This window comes from Dreissena polymorpha, chromosome 9, assembly GCF_020536995.1.
Source record: "Dreissena polymorpha isolate Duluth1 chromosome 9, UMN_Dpol_1.0, whole genome shotgun sequence".
Lineage (NCBI taxonomy): Eukaryota > Metazoa > Mollusca > Bivalvia > Myida > Dreissenidae > Dreissena > Dreissena polymorpha.
The window spans coordinates 67,898,622-67,919,512 of NC_068363.1; the positions used below are offsets into that span (position 1 = coordinate 67,898,622).

Below are 20,891 nucleotides of genomic sequence, written 5' to 3' on the forward strand. Positions count from 1 at the left end.
ATATGCAGAATATGATCCGTATGAAATACATGACGGAATATCTCCACGTATAGTTCCAAACATTGACGTAGCAGTCTACGAACATATGCACGTATCCGGCACCGCAAATGTATATATGAACCGTGTCTGCGACAGTACGACTCCATACATAGCTAACACACAGAACATTGCATAAAAACTACATGCTGGTGCTCTTAGGTGTATATCTGTTCCTTTGATAAATTTCTTATATTTACCATATTTCGGCATTTTCTAGTGTATTTTGCAGCTTTATGCAAAAGCTCCAATACGAGTGCGGTAAATACTTAAATCGATTCCCATTGATCTAAAGATTTATTTTCAGATTTAAATTTAGATGATGGCCATTATCTGCTTCCGTAGATTTTTTTATTTAATACTCGCACAGGTTCAGGTGTCTACCTCTAGTATGTAATGATCTGGGTCCGGTTTAATGAGAGCGACCATGGTCGGGCGACTATGGTTGTACCAGCGAATAATCGTCGTGCGACGATAGCCGTGTTTAATGGAGAGCGACGGTCGTCAATCGACCGCGCGTTGTTCGACATATTGTCGAGCGACCGCAGTCTACCCCTCACACCACGACTGCTCGTCGCTTGACGCTTTGTCGGCATTCAAAACCCGTGCACAATGAACGCGGATAGTTTCGAGTTTGATCATGGTGGCCTCCATGCGACTTGTTCATCGAATACGAAGACATTTTCGAAGAGAGCGAGTTTCTAGAGATAGGTTGAATCCATTAGACATGTACAATGATGATGAACTTTTCCGTCGATTTCGCTTACCAAGGAGAGAGCTATTGGGGCTCATAGACACCTTTGCTGTAGATCTAGAATACGTTTCCGAAATGTATACAATATTGTATCATCAATATGCGTATTTTCCATCCAATACACGGATGTCTCGAGCAAGGGAAAGTAATACATATACAGTAGTTTAGAAGAAATGCACTTAATTGATTTACCTTAATAACAATGGGATAAATATGTTTTATGATGCTAAACGTCGCGTCATTTATTTTTCTCCCGGCTTATAAAGAGTAGTATTAATACAAGAGAGGAGTGCAAACTGTACACTGAAAGTTACAGGTTAGTCCCACAGGAAGGCAATGCGTAAATAATACCGGGTTTATGTGCACCAATATCATTCAATAAACTGCGCATTAAGGGCAACTTTCTTTGGAACTTATCTTGGCCTATAATTCGCAAATTGTACACGTACGTTGAGATGAATTCAGTTGAAGGCACTGATTTTACATTCAACGTGTCCCGTTGACGCATTACTCTACATATGGTCCGTGCTCTGTAAAAAGGGGGTTTAATCAATGTGCGTAAAGTAGCGTCCACTTTTAGCCTGTGTAGTCCGCACAGGCTAATCAGGGACGACACTGTGTGCCTAAAATAGACCTTTGTTAAGGAGGCACTTTCTTTAAACGAACAATATCATAAAATCGGAAAATATCGTCCCTATTTAGCCTGTGAGGACTGCATAGGCTAATCTGGGACGACAGTTTACGCACATGCATTTAACCCACTTTTGACAGAGTACAACTCATATATATGCTGAACTATATGGAATGACAACATACATGTATATTGATAGCATTCTTTTAAAATTGTAAAAATACAAAATGTTATAAAATACGGCAATACTTATACCATACGCACAAATGATTTATACATGCAGTAAAGTGTAAAGTAAAATGGTGTCGATACTTAGTTACATGTGTACAACTTTAATGTTACTCCACCAATAGCTTCATCACTTCGTGTTTATATATAAGAAACAGTACCAATTTAATTGTGTAATAACAATATTGAATGAGTCATATAACCTACATCAATATTAAATAATGAATAATGGCTTTTAGAAGAAAGAATTTGTGGTTACAACGAATAAAGGGAAAAACAGAAACAAATATCAACAAATAAAGGATAGGTATTTTCCCTCATGAATCATTACGTCATTTTTGTAGGTTAAGAAATAAAATGATATATTGATAAAGACATCAATAATAAAATGAAATCACAAAAATAATGCTACAAAACACTCAGATTACTAGATCAGTTTCGAGCCATCAATAACCAGACTAATATCTTAAAAACAGACAAGATAAGTGTAAGTAAACTTTTTTTTAATACTTACAGATGCTTCAAATATTTATTTGATTAATCTCCTAGTACCGACAATACGAATTCATGACGTTTTTTTTCAGATCAGATGTGAAATATATCCTGTATAAAAATACCGTTTACTTTAGACAAAACAGCATGGTATCAATAAAGCAAATCTCAGATATGTTGACAGTATTATAAAATATGCAGGAACGAACTCCCCGAAATACAATTTTCTCGGTACCATGTACCTAGATTTATTTAGAAGAGTCCCATACATATTATTCGAGTATGTGTATCAAGTTGAAGTGAAATTTACAAAGGAATATGAATAATTAACAAAACGATCATTGCAGATAAAGTGTCATAAGTTCAATCCTATAAAAGTGAAATATCAACCTTATTTAGATAGATTCTCATTGATATGAATTTTGCAGACGATAATGCAATGTATCAAACCTTTAAGTGCAATAATTATTGGGCAGATTTAGAAGCCAGATATAAAAGAACATTTTAACAAAAATGTCTCAGAGGTATGTCCATAATTATTAGTGAATTCCAGAGCTGATTGCAAACCCGTTATTTGGTTTTAAAGACTTTCGTAGACATTCAGACTCCACAATGCAGTTTTTGCACGCGTTTTCCTCGATCTACGAGCATTATTCATTCGATCCTTCCTTCCGTCCGATTTGTCGAGCGCACCAATTCATATTGGTATATAGTGAATATTCATATAAATGTACGGTCTTTAGTACCAACATCTTGAAACTGCGTTGGCAAGTATGTTTGAGGTTCTGCAATTTTGACACGCGAAAGGACATTGTCCAGAGACGCGTGAACCATAGTAGTAGAATTTATTTCATTGCGTCAGATTTTGTATTTGAACTTTGAACACTTAATGAATATTATTACCAACACACCTTAAACGAAGACTCCGCAAGCGAATTCTGTTTAAACAAATTATATCATATTATTTTAACAAATTTAAGATTTACTTTCCGTGATATGAGTTTTCGCACAATAAATAAAAGTATGTTGATGGCGGAAGTGATAATGTTCTAAAAATAGCGACTACAACGACCGCAGTCGAATGACCACACAGTCATGCGACCACAGTCGCGGCAAATTTCTCCGTGAACGCGACAATTTGTCAGTTGGCAGCCGACAACCGTCGGTCGACCGCACAGTCGCGCGACTACAGTCGTGTTTTGTAGTTTTTTATTAAACCGGACCCAGTAATCAGTAGTCAGTATAGAATGAATAGTAAAGTGTTCTCAATATGTTGTCATAGAAGTAATAATAACTGCAGACATTGGCAATATTATGTTAAATCTTATTTCAGAAGTATTGATATGTTGAATTACCTTGATGAATGTGCAACAATTACCTCCAAGCAATTATGTAATCTGGTGGAATCTGTAACCATGAATAAATACATAGAACAGTGGAAAGATTCAATACAGAGTGAACAAGGTCCATCCCGTACTGGTAGGAACAAACGTAGAACATATCGTATTTTTAAGCATGATTTTGATACAGAATGTTATGTGAAATCTAAAATGCCCATAAAATATAAATCTGCTTTTGCTAAATTCCGGTGTGGGGTGGCATCTATTCGACTAGAAACAGGAAAATATAAGAATTTACCTGAAAATTTACGGTTATGCCCAATTTGCAATTTATCAATCGAAAATGAGATTCATGTAATACTTAAATGTTCTGCTTATGTTGACGATAGAAATGTCTTATTACGTAAGGCCACAGAAATAGATAACAACTTTATTAATATGTCAGACCAGGATAAATTTATATTTCTTTTTTCAAATGAAAGTGTTATGTATGAGACTGACAAAACCTGTTACAAAATACTTCAATCTAGAAATAACTATTTGTATATATAGTGTAGTTGGGCAGTAGGGGTGGTCTGTTGTATGTACACTGGCAGTGTCTTGGTCAATTGGTCTGTGCTGAAACCCCCTGTGATGACCACCAGTGTACATGCCATGGATTACCATATTTCTTGATTATACTATCAGATATTTAGATTATTCATTCTTTTAGTCTTACTTGATCTTACTGTTTTACATAGTGTACAAGGAAACATTATAATTTCCTAAGAATATTATATAGTACATATCAGTGGCGCTAATCAGTTCACTTCAGGCCTGGCCTGTGGTGATATGTGTTTTATCTACATTTTACAATGTTGGCAAAAGTCACGATATTTCATTTTAGTATCTTAAAATTCTTGCTTTTAAGGCAGTTTTTAATCTTATACATGAAAGTTAAGATTAGCACTACTGATATGGCTTTTGGTTAACTGTACAGTTGTTGCATTTTTTAATGCATTATGTATATACTCTCTCCCAATAATTCATTAATCACATTGTTTTAAGTCAGATACATTAACATATATCAATATGAAAACATTGATATTGCATACATAGTATTCACACAATCACACTCACTCACTCACTTACGGAATAGAATGTGTTAACTGTATTACATGTATATAGACTACTTTTTATAGTCTCTTATAATTCAAATTTGAATGGCCATTTACAGATGTTGTTATACATGTGTTTTTATATCTTGTATTTACTATGTTGTACATGTAAATGGATGAGACTGAAATAAAATAAAATATGAAGATTAAATGCCACGACAAGACACGAACGGCATCATAAAAACAAGAAATTACGTTTGACACCAACGGGGGTAAATAATATTTACGAAAAATAAAAGATATATAAATTAAAAAAATATATGTGTGTGTGTGTTAAATTTTAGATATTTGTCACTCATTTTCACTAGTAACGAGTCTTCAATATACATGAATACACAAATTCAATTTGAATCACGTAAAATGTTTTTTTCCAGATGTATGTTAATATTCCTCAAAAGGGTCATTAATTGTACAAAACCCATCCAATTAAAAATTACATTTAAATACAGCCATGCACTTTGCTTTAATAAGGCCTTGTAGTACGTTTATTTTTAATGCACCCCTTACACTTTCTATCATTCATAGTTATTTTTTATCAAACTAGCGTACTCATACCATTGATAACTATAATTTTATACGTAGTTGTATAATTATTTTCGTAATTAATTGAAGCTCTGGTGTTAAAAAATAATACGGCTAATGCAAAGAGCTCTTTATTTTGTCAAATTGCTGGCAATTCAGTCTTCAGGCAATCTTTCCGTTGATTCTAATGACGCGTATTTTTTTTTAAAATGCAAATAAATGTATTAATAAACTATATTGGCAATAAATATGATATACATGTATTTGAAATATTATATAGGTGTTATCATATTGTTGTTTTTTCAGAGCTTCGTTTCGATTTATTGGCTAAGCACGTTCCATTATCCATATGTTTAACGTTACTGTAATCAGTGCTTTTGCCTACCAGTGCATTGCACATGCGCCAAAATCCGTATTCAAAACTGGTCTATTGGACTACATCTATAATACATATATAGTTGGTGACTCTTGATACCATGGGATATCAGACGAGTCTAATATGCCATAGGAAAAGGCGAGGCTTGCTGTTAACATTCTCTAATAGGACTATAACCAGGTGTAAAAACTAACATCAAACATGGTTCAATATTTAATACAGATTCAGAAATATAACAAATTTACCAGAATAAAGACATAAGTTAATCTTAAACACACAATGAGGAACATTTATTGAAAATAAGCACTTAACACTCCGCGTGATGCTTATCATATTTCAGTAGATACATATTTTCAGTTGAATAAATTGATGATAAAATATGATGTTCTCAAATGCCTATCTTGTTTCATATTTATTTTGTGTTGCTGACCTTTGTTGCATAGTAATTTTGTGTAATTATTTATGTTTCTAAAGTAACTTTAATATCATGTCAAACAAACACTCAAGTGTATGTAGAAATCAATTAGTTGCACTTTACCATGTAGTTACATTTCTGAAAAATAGTATGACATCATTGCAATGTCATTTATCAGCTATTTACATACAATTTACAATATACAAGTTATAACACACCACATGATTACCATCACTATCTTTAAATTTGCACTAAGTATTGTTTCTTCATCATGGTAAACACAAAATTATTCTTTATTTTATGTGTTGTGAACACACATTCATGAATACCTTAACTAAAATAATAACTGCAGCCATTACAAGTTGATTTTCTTAATTATTTATTTTAAAAACAACAACATCTATTGTGATTTTTTATTTAAACATCTTTTGTATGTACAAATGGAAGAATTTACAAGGGACAATAATTTTCACAATTGGATTTAATTTATTATTTGTACTTAGACAAAAAACATATGATAGTTACAGTACCATACAAATATTATAACAAAAAAAATGCGTTCTAGTTGGGAATAGTCTGGGAGTAAATTGATATGATTAATTTAAGTTTGTCGCACAAAGGGTGCAAATCAACACTTGTAAGATCTTTAATCCAGATGGTATACTTTTAACAGTTTTCAAATTAGAAATAATTTAAAAGAATTGTGAATCTGAAGGCAGAACCAAGATCAGGGCTATTAACCCTGTCCCACTCAGAGGCAAAGTGAAAATGGCTATGTGCAAACAGCATAAAACCAGAATAGCCTGCGAGTAACTCGCAGTCTGTTAAGGTTTTATGCTGTTTGCTGCTCATCCGTATCCAAGGGTTGGAAATGACCCTTAAAAACTTGAATCTAGTAAGAAAGGTCTTTAACAAATAATTAAAGGTTTTTGGTGGATACAGAGCATTTTACTTAAGTGCTGAATCCACACTTGGGCTCAAAAGTGCAATCCATTTTCATGTATGAGCGTTGATCTCAGACCTCAACTTAAATATGGCAATGATTCTTGTTTAAAACAATACAACCTGCTATGTTCATATGGCAAGAACTGTCACCAGCCATTGCTATAAATAAGACATTCTAAATTATTCTTTAGTGTTTGTGCCATAAAGGCATTAAAAAACTTTCTTTAGTCCTCTCTACCTGTCTGTGATGATAAACATAACTTTGTGAAATAAAAACTTGATTATTTGTGCATGAACATGTCAATAATATATGAATCTGTTTGTGGTAAAACTGAGTTTAAAGCATAAGGGTAAAGTGATCAAAGATGACAGTTTCAACTTTTATAGGATTTTTGTTTAAAGAAAGTCTATTCTACATAATCTAGTATAAACACAGGATTGTCGTCAGGATAAGCCTGCATGGCTCCTATCGTATGTTGATGCACTCATTTCACTGCATTCCATGAAGTGTTTCTTTTGTATTTTTGACATTTTGGTATGGTCTGTTTAAGGTACCTGTATATATGGCCTGCTGATAGGCATTCCCACACAGGATACTGATACATAATGAATGAAACTTAGTTAATGTGTTTTAAAAAATTGTACCATCACCCACCAGGATGGTAGATGTTATTTGTTGTTTCAATTAAAAGTACCTGGTTCTATGATTAACAGCAGTCCAGACAAAGTAGGACTTAGTTCAACAATCAACTAAAACAGCATGGTTACTGTCCACAATACAATACTGCATAAATAATTACAGCCGTGCTCACTGCTCAGGGCATCCCTTCAATGAATAGATAAAAAATGCAAACATACAATGTAAGGTTTCCATTATTACTTTACAAAAACTACAATCAACTTATAAAGAATCTGGTGTTTTATTGTGAAAACTTCAAATACATGTAGCTTTTACTACATCCCAATTCCTCAAAATAAGAAACCAGACGACTATGTTAATTATGGTTACTTAAATAATTAACAAGTATATGTGCAACAATTAAATGAAAGTAACTGGTTCGAGTTCTGATTTGTTTTGTGGCTGATAACTATCCTTCTTGGCCAAAATCTGATGTAAACTCCTCCAGCTTTTTTAAGTCTTTTTCATTCACAGTTGCTTTCTGAGTTGCCAGGGACATTAACATATCCGCCTACAAAAAAAAAAAAATAATAACAAATTAACAAAATACTTACAAAATTCCAACAGTTTGATTGTGTTTTTTTATTAGAATTTTATCAGATGGCTATAACTTTTGCTTAACCATACAACATAAGTTGCATAAGCTTTTAAAGATATGAACTTGTTAACCAGTTTCTAGAGGAATGTGACCCAGATTTGAACTTAGCCTAAACATTGTCAAGTTCTATCAAGATTGAGTCATAAAAGTTCTTTTCTACATTGGCCCTGATTCCAACTTGGCCAAGAAATTGTTTTGATACACATGCTGACAAAGTTTCATTAAGACTTGATCATAAATATGGCCTCTTGAGTGGTATCGAGGTGAAGGTTTACTAAGCACACCGCATAATGCCAGAGGCTTGACACAATGTGATGGGAATAGCTAACTTTGGCCTCAAGTCGGCAAAAAAGAGGCTTGACAACCATTCACCATAATACATACATTGCAATAAATTATGATGGTATTTATCAAAACTTGTTACCTGTATTTTAAAAATTGTAAAAAACTTTTTAAGAGTATATTGTCTTTCATCTAAACTCTAAACAACACACATTTCACAGTGTATATTGTCTTTTATCAGACTATGGTACTTTCTGACTGAAAAAACAGACTGGATATTCAGACAACTAAATCACTCTGTTATGATTTTTAATGGATTCATACATTTTTAAATGTTGATTATGAGCTTCATAACAAAGTTTGCAAGATATAATAAACCATGAAACATTATGTCAGAAAATTGTCCAAGGCCATAACTTGTCAGACATATAATACTGTGTCAGACAAAAGTTTTTGCAGTGCATGTTGTATATGCTACCTTTAATGCTTTCAACGGATTCTATACGCTAGATACCATGCTGACAACAGGTTCATGTAGTTTGTCAATGACCCACATTAATATTGGACATTTTATCGAGTAAATCGGCTTTTCCCATTATGTGTGAGTCGTGCTCTGTAAAAAGGGAGTTTAATGCATGTGCATAAAGTGTCGTCCTAGATTAGCCTGTGCAGTCCACACAGGCTAATCAGGGACGACACTTTCCGGCTTAACTGGATTTTTGCTGATAAGAGACTTGCTTAAAATGAAAAATATCATAAAAGCAGAAAGTGTCCTCCCTGATTAGCCTGTGCGGACTGCACAGGCTAATCTGGAACGACACTTTATGCACATGCATTAAACCCCCTTTTTACAGAGCACAGCCCATGTCTTTTAACCTACATACCATGCTGACAACAGGTTCCAGGAGTTTGTCACCATCCACTTGTGTCCAGTTCATCTCTATGGCACCTGGGGCGCCAGGAGAGCAAGGGGTCAACAGGTCATCCACTATAAAATTGGGGTCTGACCTGGAGGGGCCGCGTACCTACAACAGCAGCATGTTCAACATATTGGCACATTATCCATGTTTCTTCACAAATATTGGTGTTACATTCTCATTAATTGTACAATATTGGGATGGCATTCTTCCTAAAATAACCACATTCCCATCACAGAATTGGTGTTAAATCCATTTTCTACAACATTGCTGTGATATTCTTGTTCCAAAAATATTGGTGTCATATACTCATTTTAACAAAACAATGCTTCACTAACAACAGCAGTGGTGTCATATCCTCATCTATTGTTGCAATAACATACTAATTCCTAAAAAAAACATTCCTATAACAAAAATGGTGTAGTATAAATGTTTCTACAAGATTAGTGCAGTATCCATGGTCTTATAACATTGGTGTCATATTCTCACAAAAAAAAGGCTTCAATAACCTCATGCCTATTACAATGATCTTGTAATAAATGTGTTCCAACATAAGTGTTGTTACATCATTAGTTTTACATTCTTGTTCATACATCATTGGTGTAATATGTTTATTCTTACACTGTTGGTGTTATATAAATGTTCATACAAAAGTTCTACAATAACCTCACTCCTAATACAAAATTGGTGCACAAGCAATTTTCCTATGACAATAGTGATGTAAAAGATTGATGTCAAAAAACAATTGTCCAATATTATATATCTATGCTCCTAAAACATTGATGTCAGCCTTATATCTACCTCAACATCTTCAAAATTACCCCATTTCATGATCAAAATATCTGTAAAATATCCTTACATAGAACATGTACATGTATATATATGCCCCAACAAGTTTGTTGCATAACCATGTTCATACAACACTGGTGTACTATCTAAATTCCTACATGAGACCTGTAAAAGCCCCATTCCTACAACAACACACACCTGTAATAGCCCCATTCCTACAACACACCTGTAATAGCCCCATTCCTACAACAACACACCTGTAATAGCCCCATTCCTACAACAACACACCTGTAATAGCCCAATTCCTACAACAACACACCTGTAATAGCCCCATTCCTACAACAACACACCTGTAATAGCCCCATTCCTACAACAACACATCATTCTTACAACAACACACCTGAAAAAGCCCCATTCCTACAACAACCTACCTGTAATAGCCCCATTCCTACAACAACACACCTGTAATTATTAATAGCCCTATTCCTACAACACACCTGTAATAGCCCCATTCCTACAACAACACACCTGTAATAGCCCCATTCCTACAACAACCTACCTGTAATAGCCACATTCCTACAACACACCTGTAATAGCCCCATTCCTACAACAACACAACTGTAATAGCCCCATTCCTACAACAACACACCTGTTATAGCCCCATTCCAACAACAACACACCTGTAATAGCTCCATTCCTACAACAACACACCTGTAATAGCCCCATTCCTACAACACACCTGTAATAGCATCATTCCTACAACAACACACCTGTAATAGGCCCATTCCTACAACACACCTGTAATAGCCTCATTCCATCATCAACACACCTATAATAGCCCCATTCCTACAACATCATAGCTGTAATAGCCCCATTCCTACGAGAAAACACGTGCAATAGCCTCATTACAGATCCACCGGTTTTCAAAAGTTTTGATAACAAAGCTTCATTTTTACATTAAAATGCTTTCTCCACTACTCACCTTGCGGAAGTGTGTGGCTGTCTGCACCTTACGTACAGGCTGCATGAGGGCGTCTCTTACAACAATGGACACGTCTGCGCCTGAGTAACCCTCAGCACGACGACCCAGCTCTCTGTACAACAGCAAACAAGTCCATTAGTATTATTGGAAAAAGTGTAGTTTTTTAGAAAGGTACAAGGCCTAAGCATCCACTAAAAGACCTTAAATTGATTGAGCACTGAGTAAATTCACCCTTTGACCCATTTCCAAATCTAGGTCAGTAGATCTGAAAATTAAAAGCTTTAAATTGATAATCAATCTTATTTAGTTGTATTTTTGTCTATGTGTTAGTCATTTTGTGTTGATCATAATAATCTTTTACTACTTTATTCATCTGATTTTGTTATACTTTTTGTCTTTATACAAGTCACTAAATTTTGTGATGAGTCAGTTACAAACTTTAACACTGAATTTCATTTTATTATGTAATTTAAGTAAAAGCATGCATCCAAATACGACAAATTACATGATATTCGTTGTGTTATAAAGGTTTCTCAAACGCCACTTAAAAAATAAATATTAATTGTTTTCCTTGGGTAATAACATTGTAGGATCACAACTATTTTGCTCAGTGAGTTCAAAGAGGAGAAACAAACAACATCATATTGTAAGCTGTTTAATGAAAACTGGAAACATACCTAAAATCCTCATCAGACAGAGAGTTTGGTGTAGCTCCTAGATGTAATTTAAACATGGTGGATCTAGCGGCAGCCTCTGGTAAAGGTATGTAGATGCGCTTCTCAAATCGCCTACGAATGGCAGCATCAAGGGCCCAAGGAATATTTGTGGCACCCAATACTAGTACGCCTGTCAAAATGTAATGTATCACTTGGACACTTGTGACGATGCCACGGTAAAAAAATACATCAGTAATGCATTTAGTCTCTTTATGGACACAAATTATTTATACTTTTATTTTGAATGAAATATTAAGGTTTAACTTAATACTGAAACAGTTAAAGAAAGTTTTGATAAAAAAGAATACAAAGAGTGAACAAGTTTATGAAATCTAGTATTTATTCTGAGACACAACTATGTTTATAACTTCATTAGACCAACAAAGACAATAACAAATATCACATGTAGTGCTGTATATAACAATTTCCCATGAATCCCTATAAGGCAGAAACAAAACATAACAAGAGCACCGCCTTGCGGGTGCAGACCGCTCATCTATTTTCTTTTTAAAGGTGAAGGGACTCTCATTTTCAATTACAAAGGAGGGATGAGTGGAGTGAAGAGGGGTGTATAGTGTGGGGTTGTGGACATTTATTACATTATCTTCCAAAAAAGCGAAAAAAAAAAAAAAAAAAAAAAATCGGGGGGGGGGGGGGGGGCGATGGGGGGGGGTTTGGGTGCGATGGTTGGACGGTATTTCAAACATAACCGTTTTAAAAAAAAAAATGGGGGGGGGGGGGGTATAGTGTGAGGGTGTGGTGGTAATTTGTGAGATTATCTTAAAAAAAAAAAAAAAAAAAAAATCAAAAAAAAAATTGGGGGGGGTGGGGTGGGGGGGGGGGGTATAGTGTGAGGGTGTGGTGGTCATTTGTGAGATGTTTAAAAAAAAAAAAAAAAAATTAGGGAGGGGGAAGGGGGGGGGAGGGGGGGGAGGGGTGGGGAGGGCACGGGGGATGGTTTGGGTGGAGTCTATTGTGGTATGTCAGGTAAGAGTAGTTTCATCAAAGTATCAATCAAATCTAATCATAAATAAAGAAGTTATGGCAATTTTAGCAAAATTTAATAATTTGACCTTGAGAGTCAAGGTCATTCAAAGGTCAAAGTAAAATTCAAGTTGCCAGGTACAGTAACCCCATGATAGCATGTAAGTATTTGAAGTTTGAAAGCAATAGCCTTGATACTTAAGAAGTAAAGTGGATCGAAACACAAAATTTAACCATATATTAAAAGTTACTAAGTCAAAAAAGGGCCATAATTCCGTAACAATGACAACCAGAGTTATGCAACTTGTCCTTTTACTGTACCCTTATGATAGTTTGTGAGTGTTCCAAGTATGAAAGCAATATCTATGATACTTTAGGGGTAAAGTGGACCAAAACATAAATCTTAACCAAATTTTCAATTTTCTAAGTATAAAGGGCCCATAATTCCGTCCAAATGCCAGTCAGAGTTACATAACTTTGCCTGCACAGTCCCCTTATGATAGTTCATAAATCTTGCAAGTATGAAAGCAATAGCTTTGATACTGTAGGAATAAAGTGGACCTAAACACAAAACTTAATCAAATTTTCAATTTTCTAAGTATAAAAAGGGCACATAATTCTGTCAAAATGCCAGTCAGAGTTACATTACTTTGCCTGCACAGTCCCCTTATGATAGTTAGTAAGTGTTGCAAGTATGAAAGCAATAGCTTTGATGCTTAAGGAATAAAATGGACCTAAACACAAAACTTAACCAAAATTGTCAATTTTCTAAGTATAAAAAGGGCACATAATTCTGTAAAAATGCATGCCAGAGTTATCTAACTTTGCCTGCCCAGTCCCCTCATGATAGTAAGTAAGTGTACCAAGTTTGAATGCAATAGCATTGATACTTACTGAGAAAAGTGGAACTAAACGCAAAACTTAACCAAAACTTTCAATTTTTTAAGTATAAAAAGGGCACATAATTCTGTCAAAATGCACGCCAGAGTTATCTAACTTTGCCTGCCCAGTCCCCTCATGATAGTAAGTAAGTGTACCAAGTTTGAATGCAATAGCATTGATACTTTCTGAGAAAAGTGGACCTAAACGCAAAACTTAACCGGACGCCGACGCCAACGCCAACGCCAACGCCGACGCCAAGGTGATGACAATAGCTCATAATATTTTTCAAAAAATAGATGAGCTAAAAACTACAGTCTGAGTTACCCTCTTGATCATTGCCAACACCCTGCATCTGTATGAGGAACTCTGTTTTAATTCTGCGAGCTGACTCGGACTCATTCTCACTTCGAGACCCGCACAGTGCGTCCACCTCGTCTATAAAGATGATGCTGGGTTTATTCTCTCTCGCCATATTGAACAGCGTCTTTACTAGCCTGAAGTCAGTGGTGTCATTTGCGTCAATATCCACACACCAAATGGTACACAATAAATCATCCAGCTAAAAACTTTTAATAGACGTTTTAAGAAAGCAAAAAAACTCTTTATAAACATGTGGATGGTATCTGTTTAGAGCTGCAACAATTCAGCAAGTGATCAATTTATTTCGTTTTCATGAACTAAAATCATTAAATTAAAGTTTTCCATTCAATTGATTTTACTTTATGTTTGTTTTTTGCAATTATACCAAACAGTAACTTTATTAACAAACATTTGAACAAAGCTTTAAAAGTGAATATTTTTTCGAAATATTCACATCTCAAAACTGTCATGCTAAGTTAACACACACACAAAAAACACTCAGCCAAAACAGCACATTAAAGTTCTCAGAAACCGAGTGCAGACAGAGAGAATTGTTAAGTTTAATGTGAAAAGACCGCCATACTTTTCTGACTCTCCGAGCCACTTGGATACAAGGTCAGCAGATGATACGGAGAAAAATGTTGAGTTGTTGGCTTCGGTTGCAACAGCCTTGGCCAAGAAGGACTTGCCAGTACCAGGGGGCTGAAGACATAGACACTTCATGCAACAAGAACTATTGACAATAAGTGATGCTAGTGAAGTTATAGCTATAAACACATAATTTATCTTTAATATAAGTTACAAAATAATTAACACTGTCTGTTTTCTTTATGCACAATTAAAAACTGTTTTTCAATTTGTTTGAAAAACAAAAAAGACTTACCCCATACAACAAAATACCACGCCATGGTTTTCTGTTGCCTGCAAAACAAAACAAATGATCCAGTCTTCATGTGTGTAAAGTATCGTCTCAGATAAGCCTGTCAAGGCTGCACAGGCAAATTAGGGACGACACTTTCTGCTTTTATGGAATTTTATGGTAAAAGGATTACAGTTCTAAAGAAAAATTCTGACTAGGTGGAAAGTAATGTTTGAGATTAGCCTGTGCAAAGGCTTATCTGGTAGAATAGTTTAAGAGTTGCAAAAAGCCCTGTTTTATCAGAAGGCGGCTAAAATAATGATTAATACAGTACAGTGTACATGAACATTTTGACCATGTACTTCAATGTGTGAAAAAAAAAGTAACACTTTATATGAATCATCACATCCATTTAGAACAAACACTGCAATTGCTCAGTTTAATTTACTTCATAATTTTAAGAATTACTATTAAGCATACTGGTAGACATGGAAAGTGCAAACTTAATCTTTTAATTTGATGGTAATTAAAAATTTACATACAAAGATACATGCATGAAGGAACTCAACCTTTGTTGCTTATCAACATGAAGTAATATGGGAACTAGATCCCTATTCCTTAACAATCAAAAACAATTTGGTCTTGACCCCTCATAGATTACCATGAAGAGATGAGGGAACTTAACTTCTGCGGCTTACCAGTGAAGAGATGAGGGAACTTGACCGGCAAGATGACAGCCTCTTTCAGGGCTTCTTTGGCTCCTTCGAGTCCTGCAACATCTTCCCACTTGATGTTCGGCTTCTCCATCACAATGGCTCCTGTACCGGGTCACAGATCAAAATTAACATACAACAGCACTTTCATACTAGGATTATTACCACTATTGCTCAGTACTGATTTAATTCGTATAATTCAACAACAAAGAATTTTCAACACATGCTCATCCTAGCATTTGCCCTTTCAACAGACATATTCTCTCCCATAAATGTGTCTGAATATTGACAACAAGCTACGCCTTCATTTGTTTCTCGAGTGAAGAAAAGTTCACATATATATTGTAATATGCTGTAATTAATACGCAGGTTTTGACAGTGTGAAACTGTTTCTGAGACTTTAAATTTATACAAAAAGCCAACAAGTCAGGCATCTTAAACATTAGCTTACATGTATTTAAACTAACAAAAACTACTTAATTTAAGAACAAAAGAAAATGAAACGTTTCACAAATACTGTGATGATAAAAACCATTCCATTACTTACTGTCTGATATTTAGCCCACCATTTAAGTACATGTAACAGATTTTTTGGCTGCATCAATTTTTTGGGTAAATACTCAACATTTTACTCTATAGATTTGTTGTTGTCTTCAACTCATACTAAAATGAACTGATACTCATAAATATTAATAAACAACTGTACCCCTACCTGACAGAGCCCCTTCAAACTTCTTCTTGTCTGGATCTTTTTCATCATCACTGTCACTGTCACTAGCCCTAAACAAACAATAATTAAAAGTGTGCATTTCTGGAGTGTCTTTAAAGCTTATGGTTCTTAAATTAAATTTCAAGTCTGTGCAGCACAAAAAAGAAAAGTAATTAAGTATTGGGACACATCCCACAATAATTGAAAATTGCCAATGCTTTTAGTTCCTAAAATCTTTAGCAGAACCACAAAATGTCCTATTTGTAATCCAAGCAATAACTACTAACTACTGAACAGTCATTCAATCAGAATAAAATGTCAATGGTTATCTTCATTATCATAATTTATCCTAAGGTTAACATTTGTGTCTGGTATTTAAAAAAAACATTTGGACATCGATTACGATAGATGGAGTTATCATTGAAAGTCATTTCACAAGCAAACAAACACAACTGCAGCAAATAATTATTTAGACAAATAGACAAAGTTCCGACAATATGCCCCTCTGTTTCTGGGAACATACAAATATGACATCAAACGTTCGCCTCAGAGATATTTTTTTTAATCAAATAGCAGTTGTGCTAACAATAAAAAAGACTAGAAAGTGTTTCATTTAGCTTAAGTTTTTTGCCGTATCAAGCCTTTGTAGATTCAAAATGATTTAAACATTAAATCAATAAAGACCACGCATCTTTTCAGGGTTCAACACTAAGGCACGTCCGACAGACATTATCTAGTAAGATCGGTGGTCGGGTTAGTAAAACTGCAGGCTAACTTGTCCGACTGGTCGTACATAAATTTAAAAAAAATCTATACTGATTCAAATAACCATAAATAACTGCTGTGAAAACCTTTACTTTTAATGTGTAAAATCACTCTTGTATCCGTTATTTACATTAAAACAAAATTAGTATATTTAAATAAACGGGAAGCATTCACATGATTCATCACTATTTTTAGACGAGAAGGAGAGCTTTCTGCAGAAATTGCTTGTTTCAATTGGTCAAGTTGTCATGAATACAATGTATTAATGATTTTCTGCAGTGTCGTAAAACTGTAGAGCATGATTTTACGACTTCTATCGAAAATCGGTATCGTCAATGTAAACATTTTTGCGTAGCAGACAAGATAATGTAATTTAAAGAATGGCTTTGTTCAAGTTCGGATTTTTGTCCGACAAATAAGTTAATAAAAAAGAATCCGACGCTTAACTGACACAAAACGTAAATATGAAGAAACATGAAAACGTCAATTTTATCCTAGATGGAAAATCGAGTCAGTTCCCATGGCTTGAATTTGACGAAGAAAAGCAAAAAAAAGGGTTATTTTATTGTTTTACTATATGCATAAAAAAATCTGGTGTTCACTGATTATTTACTGATAAATCCTGATTAAACAGTTACATGACACAATTGTGTTCATTTGCTACGTCATTTATGGTCTAGTAGGCATCAGGTTCGGGCTAGTACATTTTAAGAGGAGCTGGTCCGATGGTCTTGCTGTAAAAAAAGTTAATGTCAAACCCTGCTTTTAAAAAACAGACACCAAACAAATTTAGAATATGCAATTGACAATTATAACAACATACTTCTTTCCTGACGATGTACCACCTTCTTTGACAGGTTTTTTCTTCTCCCCCTTGCCAAGATATGTCTTAAGTTTTTCAGCTCTGTCAAGGTACTGAATACACTTTGCCCGAATACTCTCCTTGGCTTTATCACTCTGGGCCTCATCTAAAGTTGAGTTTGATATATACCAATACATGTAATTACAGAAAATAAGCATGTAATACATGAGCAATCATAACACTGCTTGATAGGAAGAATCTTTAGTAACACTGATAGTATACAACAAATATTCATGCATAAATGTCATTGTATACTTTTAAATGGTGCTTTCTTGTCTTTGGTGCATAATAGAAAATTCCGAAATCAAATTTAGATGTAGATGTATCAATTGAAATTGTACTTCATTACTGTAACTGGACTTTAAATAAAAATGATTATTTACAAATACTGTTACACATTGGCAAAAATCAGAAAATGAAACAACATTACATATTTTTATCTTAAAAGCATTTTGAAATAAACGACCGATCACAACCAAAAACTATTAACCTTCTAACACAAAGATGACATCGCTTACATTTGATGGCATGCAAGAAATACTCAACAGCATGTTGGTATAGTTTTAAAGCTTCTTCATAGTTTTTCTTTTTATCCTCTTCTGTAGCTTTGGTAACAAGCTCTATTGCTTTCTGGAATAACAGCAACACACAATAAATATTTTTATTTTATTCACAACAAATGCATTTTTGTTAAGTATAAACATTTCAAAATTGTAATTGGATGTTCAACACCTACACATATAGCTGCTCCCCCATAATAGGCTCCTTTCCCTGGTATGTAAGACATTTTAAAAAACGAACACTGGACATTTAGAAACTACTGACAAATTCTCTTCAATCTTTCGCCTACAGGAAGCCTTTAAATCAGAATGTTGTTAGTGGGCTATTTATATACATTTTATGGTAAACAAATTACGCACAGGCACATGACTATTATGCAATATCTATATATGTTGTATGAACACGCTTAACACATCGCCAATTGAATTCATTCAAATATATATTAACTTTCGTCATATGACAAGATTTTTAGAGTAGGGTATTGATTAGTGTCATCTGACCATACTCGATGGAATGAGACTGTGCTATTTATACATTTTAATAAAGTATGAAATATTTTATCTTTAAACAGTGTTTCACAAGAAGGTAAAATCATGCAAAGATTGGTTTTTCAACTATTGCTTTAACTATAACATTAATTATACGTTTCTATACATAAATTTATAAAAGGCATTACATTTATTAAGCTTGCATGTTATTTTTCAGAAGTCATGACATGTTATTTGCAAATCAAATCAAATCAAATCAATTTTATTTTGAGTCGGCAAGACAATAACAAATAACATAAGCTGTGAAGCTTTTGAACCGACTATACAACAAATGTAAACAGTAAAACAAGAGTAAAGAAGCTAGTTAAAAGAAAGACAATTACTTGGGTATTAAAATACAAATACATAATCATAAGAAATACAAATACACAAACAGTCGATACATTAGACACATTCCTTACTTTCCTGCTGGTGTTGCACTAGGAGGGGCAATTTAAGTCATGATATTATCATCATCGTGGCACGCACGGGGTAAAATATGTTTAAAACAAACAAATCAATGTAAGGATGTAGATTAGCTGGACCAGCAGCAGAGTCAGTGCAAGAAGTTATTTAAAATGACCAGGTAGTATGAACGTATTGATTGACAACATTAAAATTTACACATTTTTGTGAAGAAGCAGCAAAAAGCTAAATACAACCAATCATGGCGTGTGGATGCTTTATAAGGACGATAATACAAGAATGATTGTCCGTTAATTCCAACGAACAGGAAGCATTATCCTGTCAGATATTTGATAATGTAAACAAAACGAAACTGTGGGTGGGGTAAATATTTTGTCTATTAAAGAGTATACCTGTAGCGTGTTTCCAGACATTGAGAGTATTTATACAATGAGCTTACTTAATTTAAGTGTTAATAAACTATTATTATAATTTCTTATTCAAATCATTGATAGAAAGACGACAAATACTGTGATTCATAGTCAACCAATAATGAATATTTTTGCGAAATAGCCGAACTCTTCCGTGTGTGGTCACATGACTAACATAAGGGAGGTAACTTTGTCTTGCGGGAAAATTTAAATCTCTGTTCGTGATGCTGGAAATGTGTCATGATGATCAGTACATATTTCAACAAAATAAAAGACAAAATGCAGAATTCGCTTTAGAATACTGTTATAGTAATTAAAAGGAAATCCGTTATCGGGAGTCAAAGTGTCCGCAACTTCATGAATTCCACCTATCAAAACCATAGGCGCTCGATATGTCAACACAATGGTTTTTTTTATTTATTTATTTTTAGTTACCCCGTTGTTTATTATAATGCATACACGTACTAAATTAATAAAAATCTTCCGAAAAAACGTCTTAAGATAGTTCGACTATGTACATAGATATTGACAATATCTATGTACATAGTCGAACTATCTTTTTTTTAAGAAGACGTTTTGTCGGAAGATTTTTATGAGTTTAGTATGTGTATGCATTATAATAAACAACGGGTAACTATAAAATAAATAAATAAATAATAAAAAAAAAACATAGTCATTGACATCGAGCGCCTATGATCAAAACATGCTCTATCTTCGTTTACCGGGTATATTTCATTTAATACTATCAAAATTTCAGTATTTGAAGCAAAGTGATTACCGTACTCTATATGCTGGAATATCAAACAATTTCTTGCAATATTTCTAAGTAGTTTTATTTTGTTGAAATGTTTACTGTTCATCCTGTTTATGCTGCTTTCCGACCGAATTTTCTTTTTTTTCGGCAAAAATCTACCATTCTTCCGTGACTTTTTTCTTCCCAATAAAAAAGGATTATACCATTAATCATCTCGACT

General features: G+C 34.1%; 1 protein-coding gene across 2 annotated transcripts; it reads right to left on the minus strand.

Moving 5' to 3' along the window:
- Positions 1–5,736: 5,736 nt before the first annotated feature.
- Positions 5,737–20,082, minus strand: LOC127845675 (vacuolar protein sorting-associated protein 4B-like). Of its 2 annotated transcripts, none has more exons than XM_052376728.1 (12): positions 19,900–20,082; positions 18,512–18,623; positions 17,955–18,099; positions 16,370–16,437; positions 15,643–15,762; positions 14,969–15,006; positions 14,669–14,787; positions 14,050–14,219; positions 11,821–11,989; positions 11,144–11,255; positions 9,340–9,480; positions 5,737–8,086 (listed from the first exon to the last, which is right to left on the minus strand). In XM_052376728.1, the coding sequence occupies exons 1-12, from the start codon at positions 19,918–19,920 to the stop codon at positions 7,985–7,987; spliced, it is 1,317 nt and encodes a 438-aa protein (XP_052232688.1). In that variant the 5' UTR covers positions 19,921–20,082; the 3' UTR covers positions 5,737–7,984. The 2 variants fall into 2 exon arrangements, with proteins under 2 accessions (XP_052232688.1, XP_052232687.1); XM_052376727.1 differs by lacking the exon at positions 19,900–20,082 and adding an exon at positions 18,730–18,877.
- Between the last annotated feature and the right edge of the window lie 809 nt (positions 20,083–20,891).

Coding starts and splice junctions, on each gene's coding strand:
- LOC127845675 (XM_052376727.1), bottom strand. CDS start 18,780: ATGTCTTACATACCAGGGAAAGGAGCCTATTATGGGGGAGCAGCTATA. Junction 18,100..18,511: donor TTTCTTGCATGCCATCAAAT/GTAAGCGATGTC, acceptor ACTCAACTTTAG/ATGAGGCCCAGAGTGATAAA. Junction 15,007..15,642: donor GTTCCCTCATCTCTTCACTG/GTAAGCCGCAGA, acceptor TTTGTTTTGCAG/GCAACAGAAAACCATGGCGT.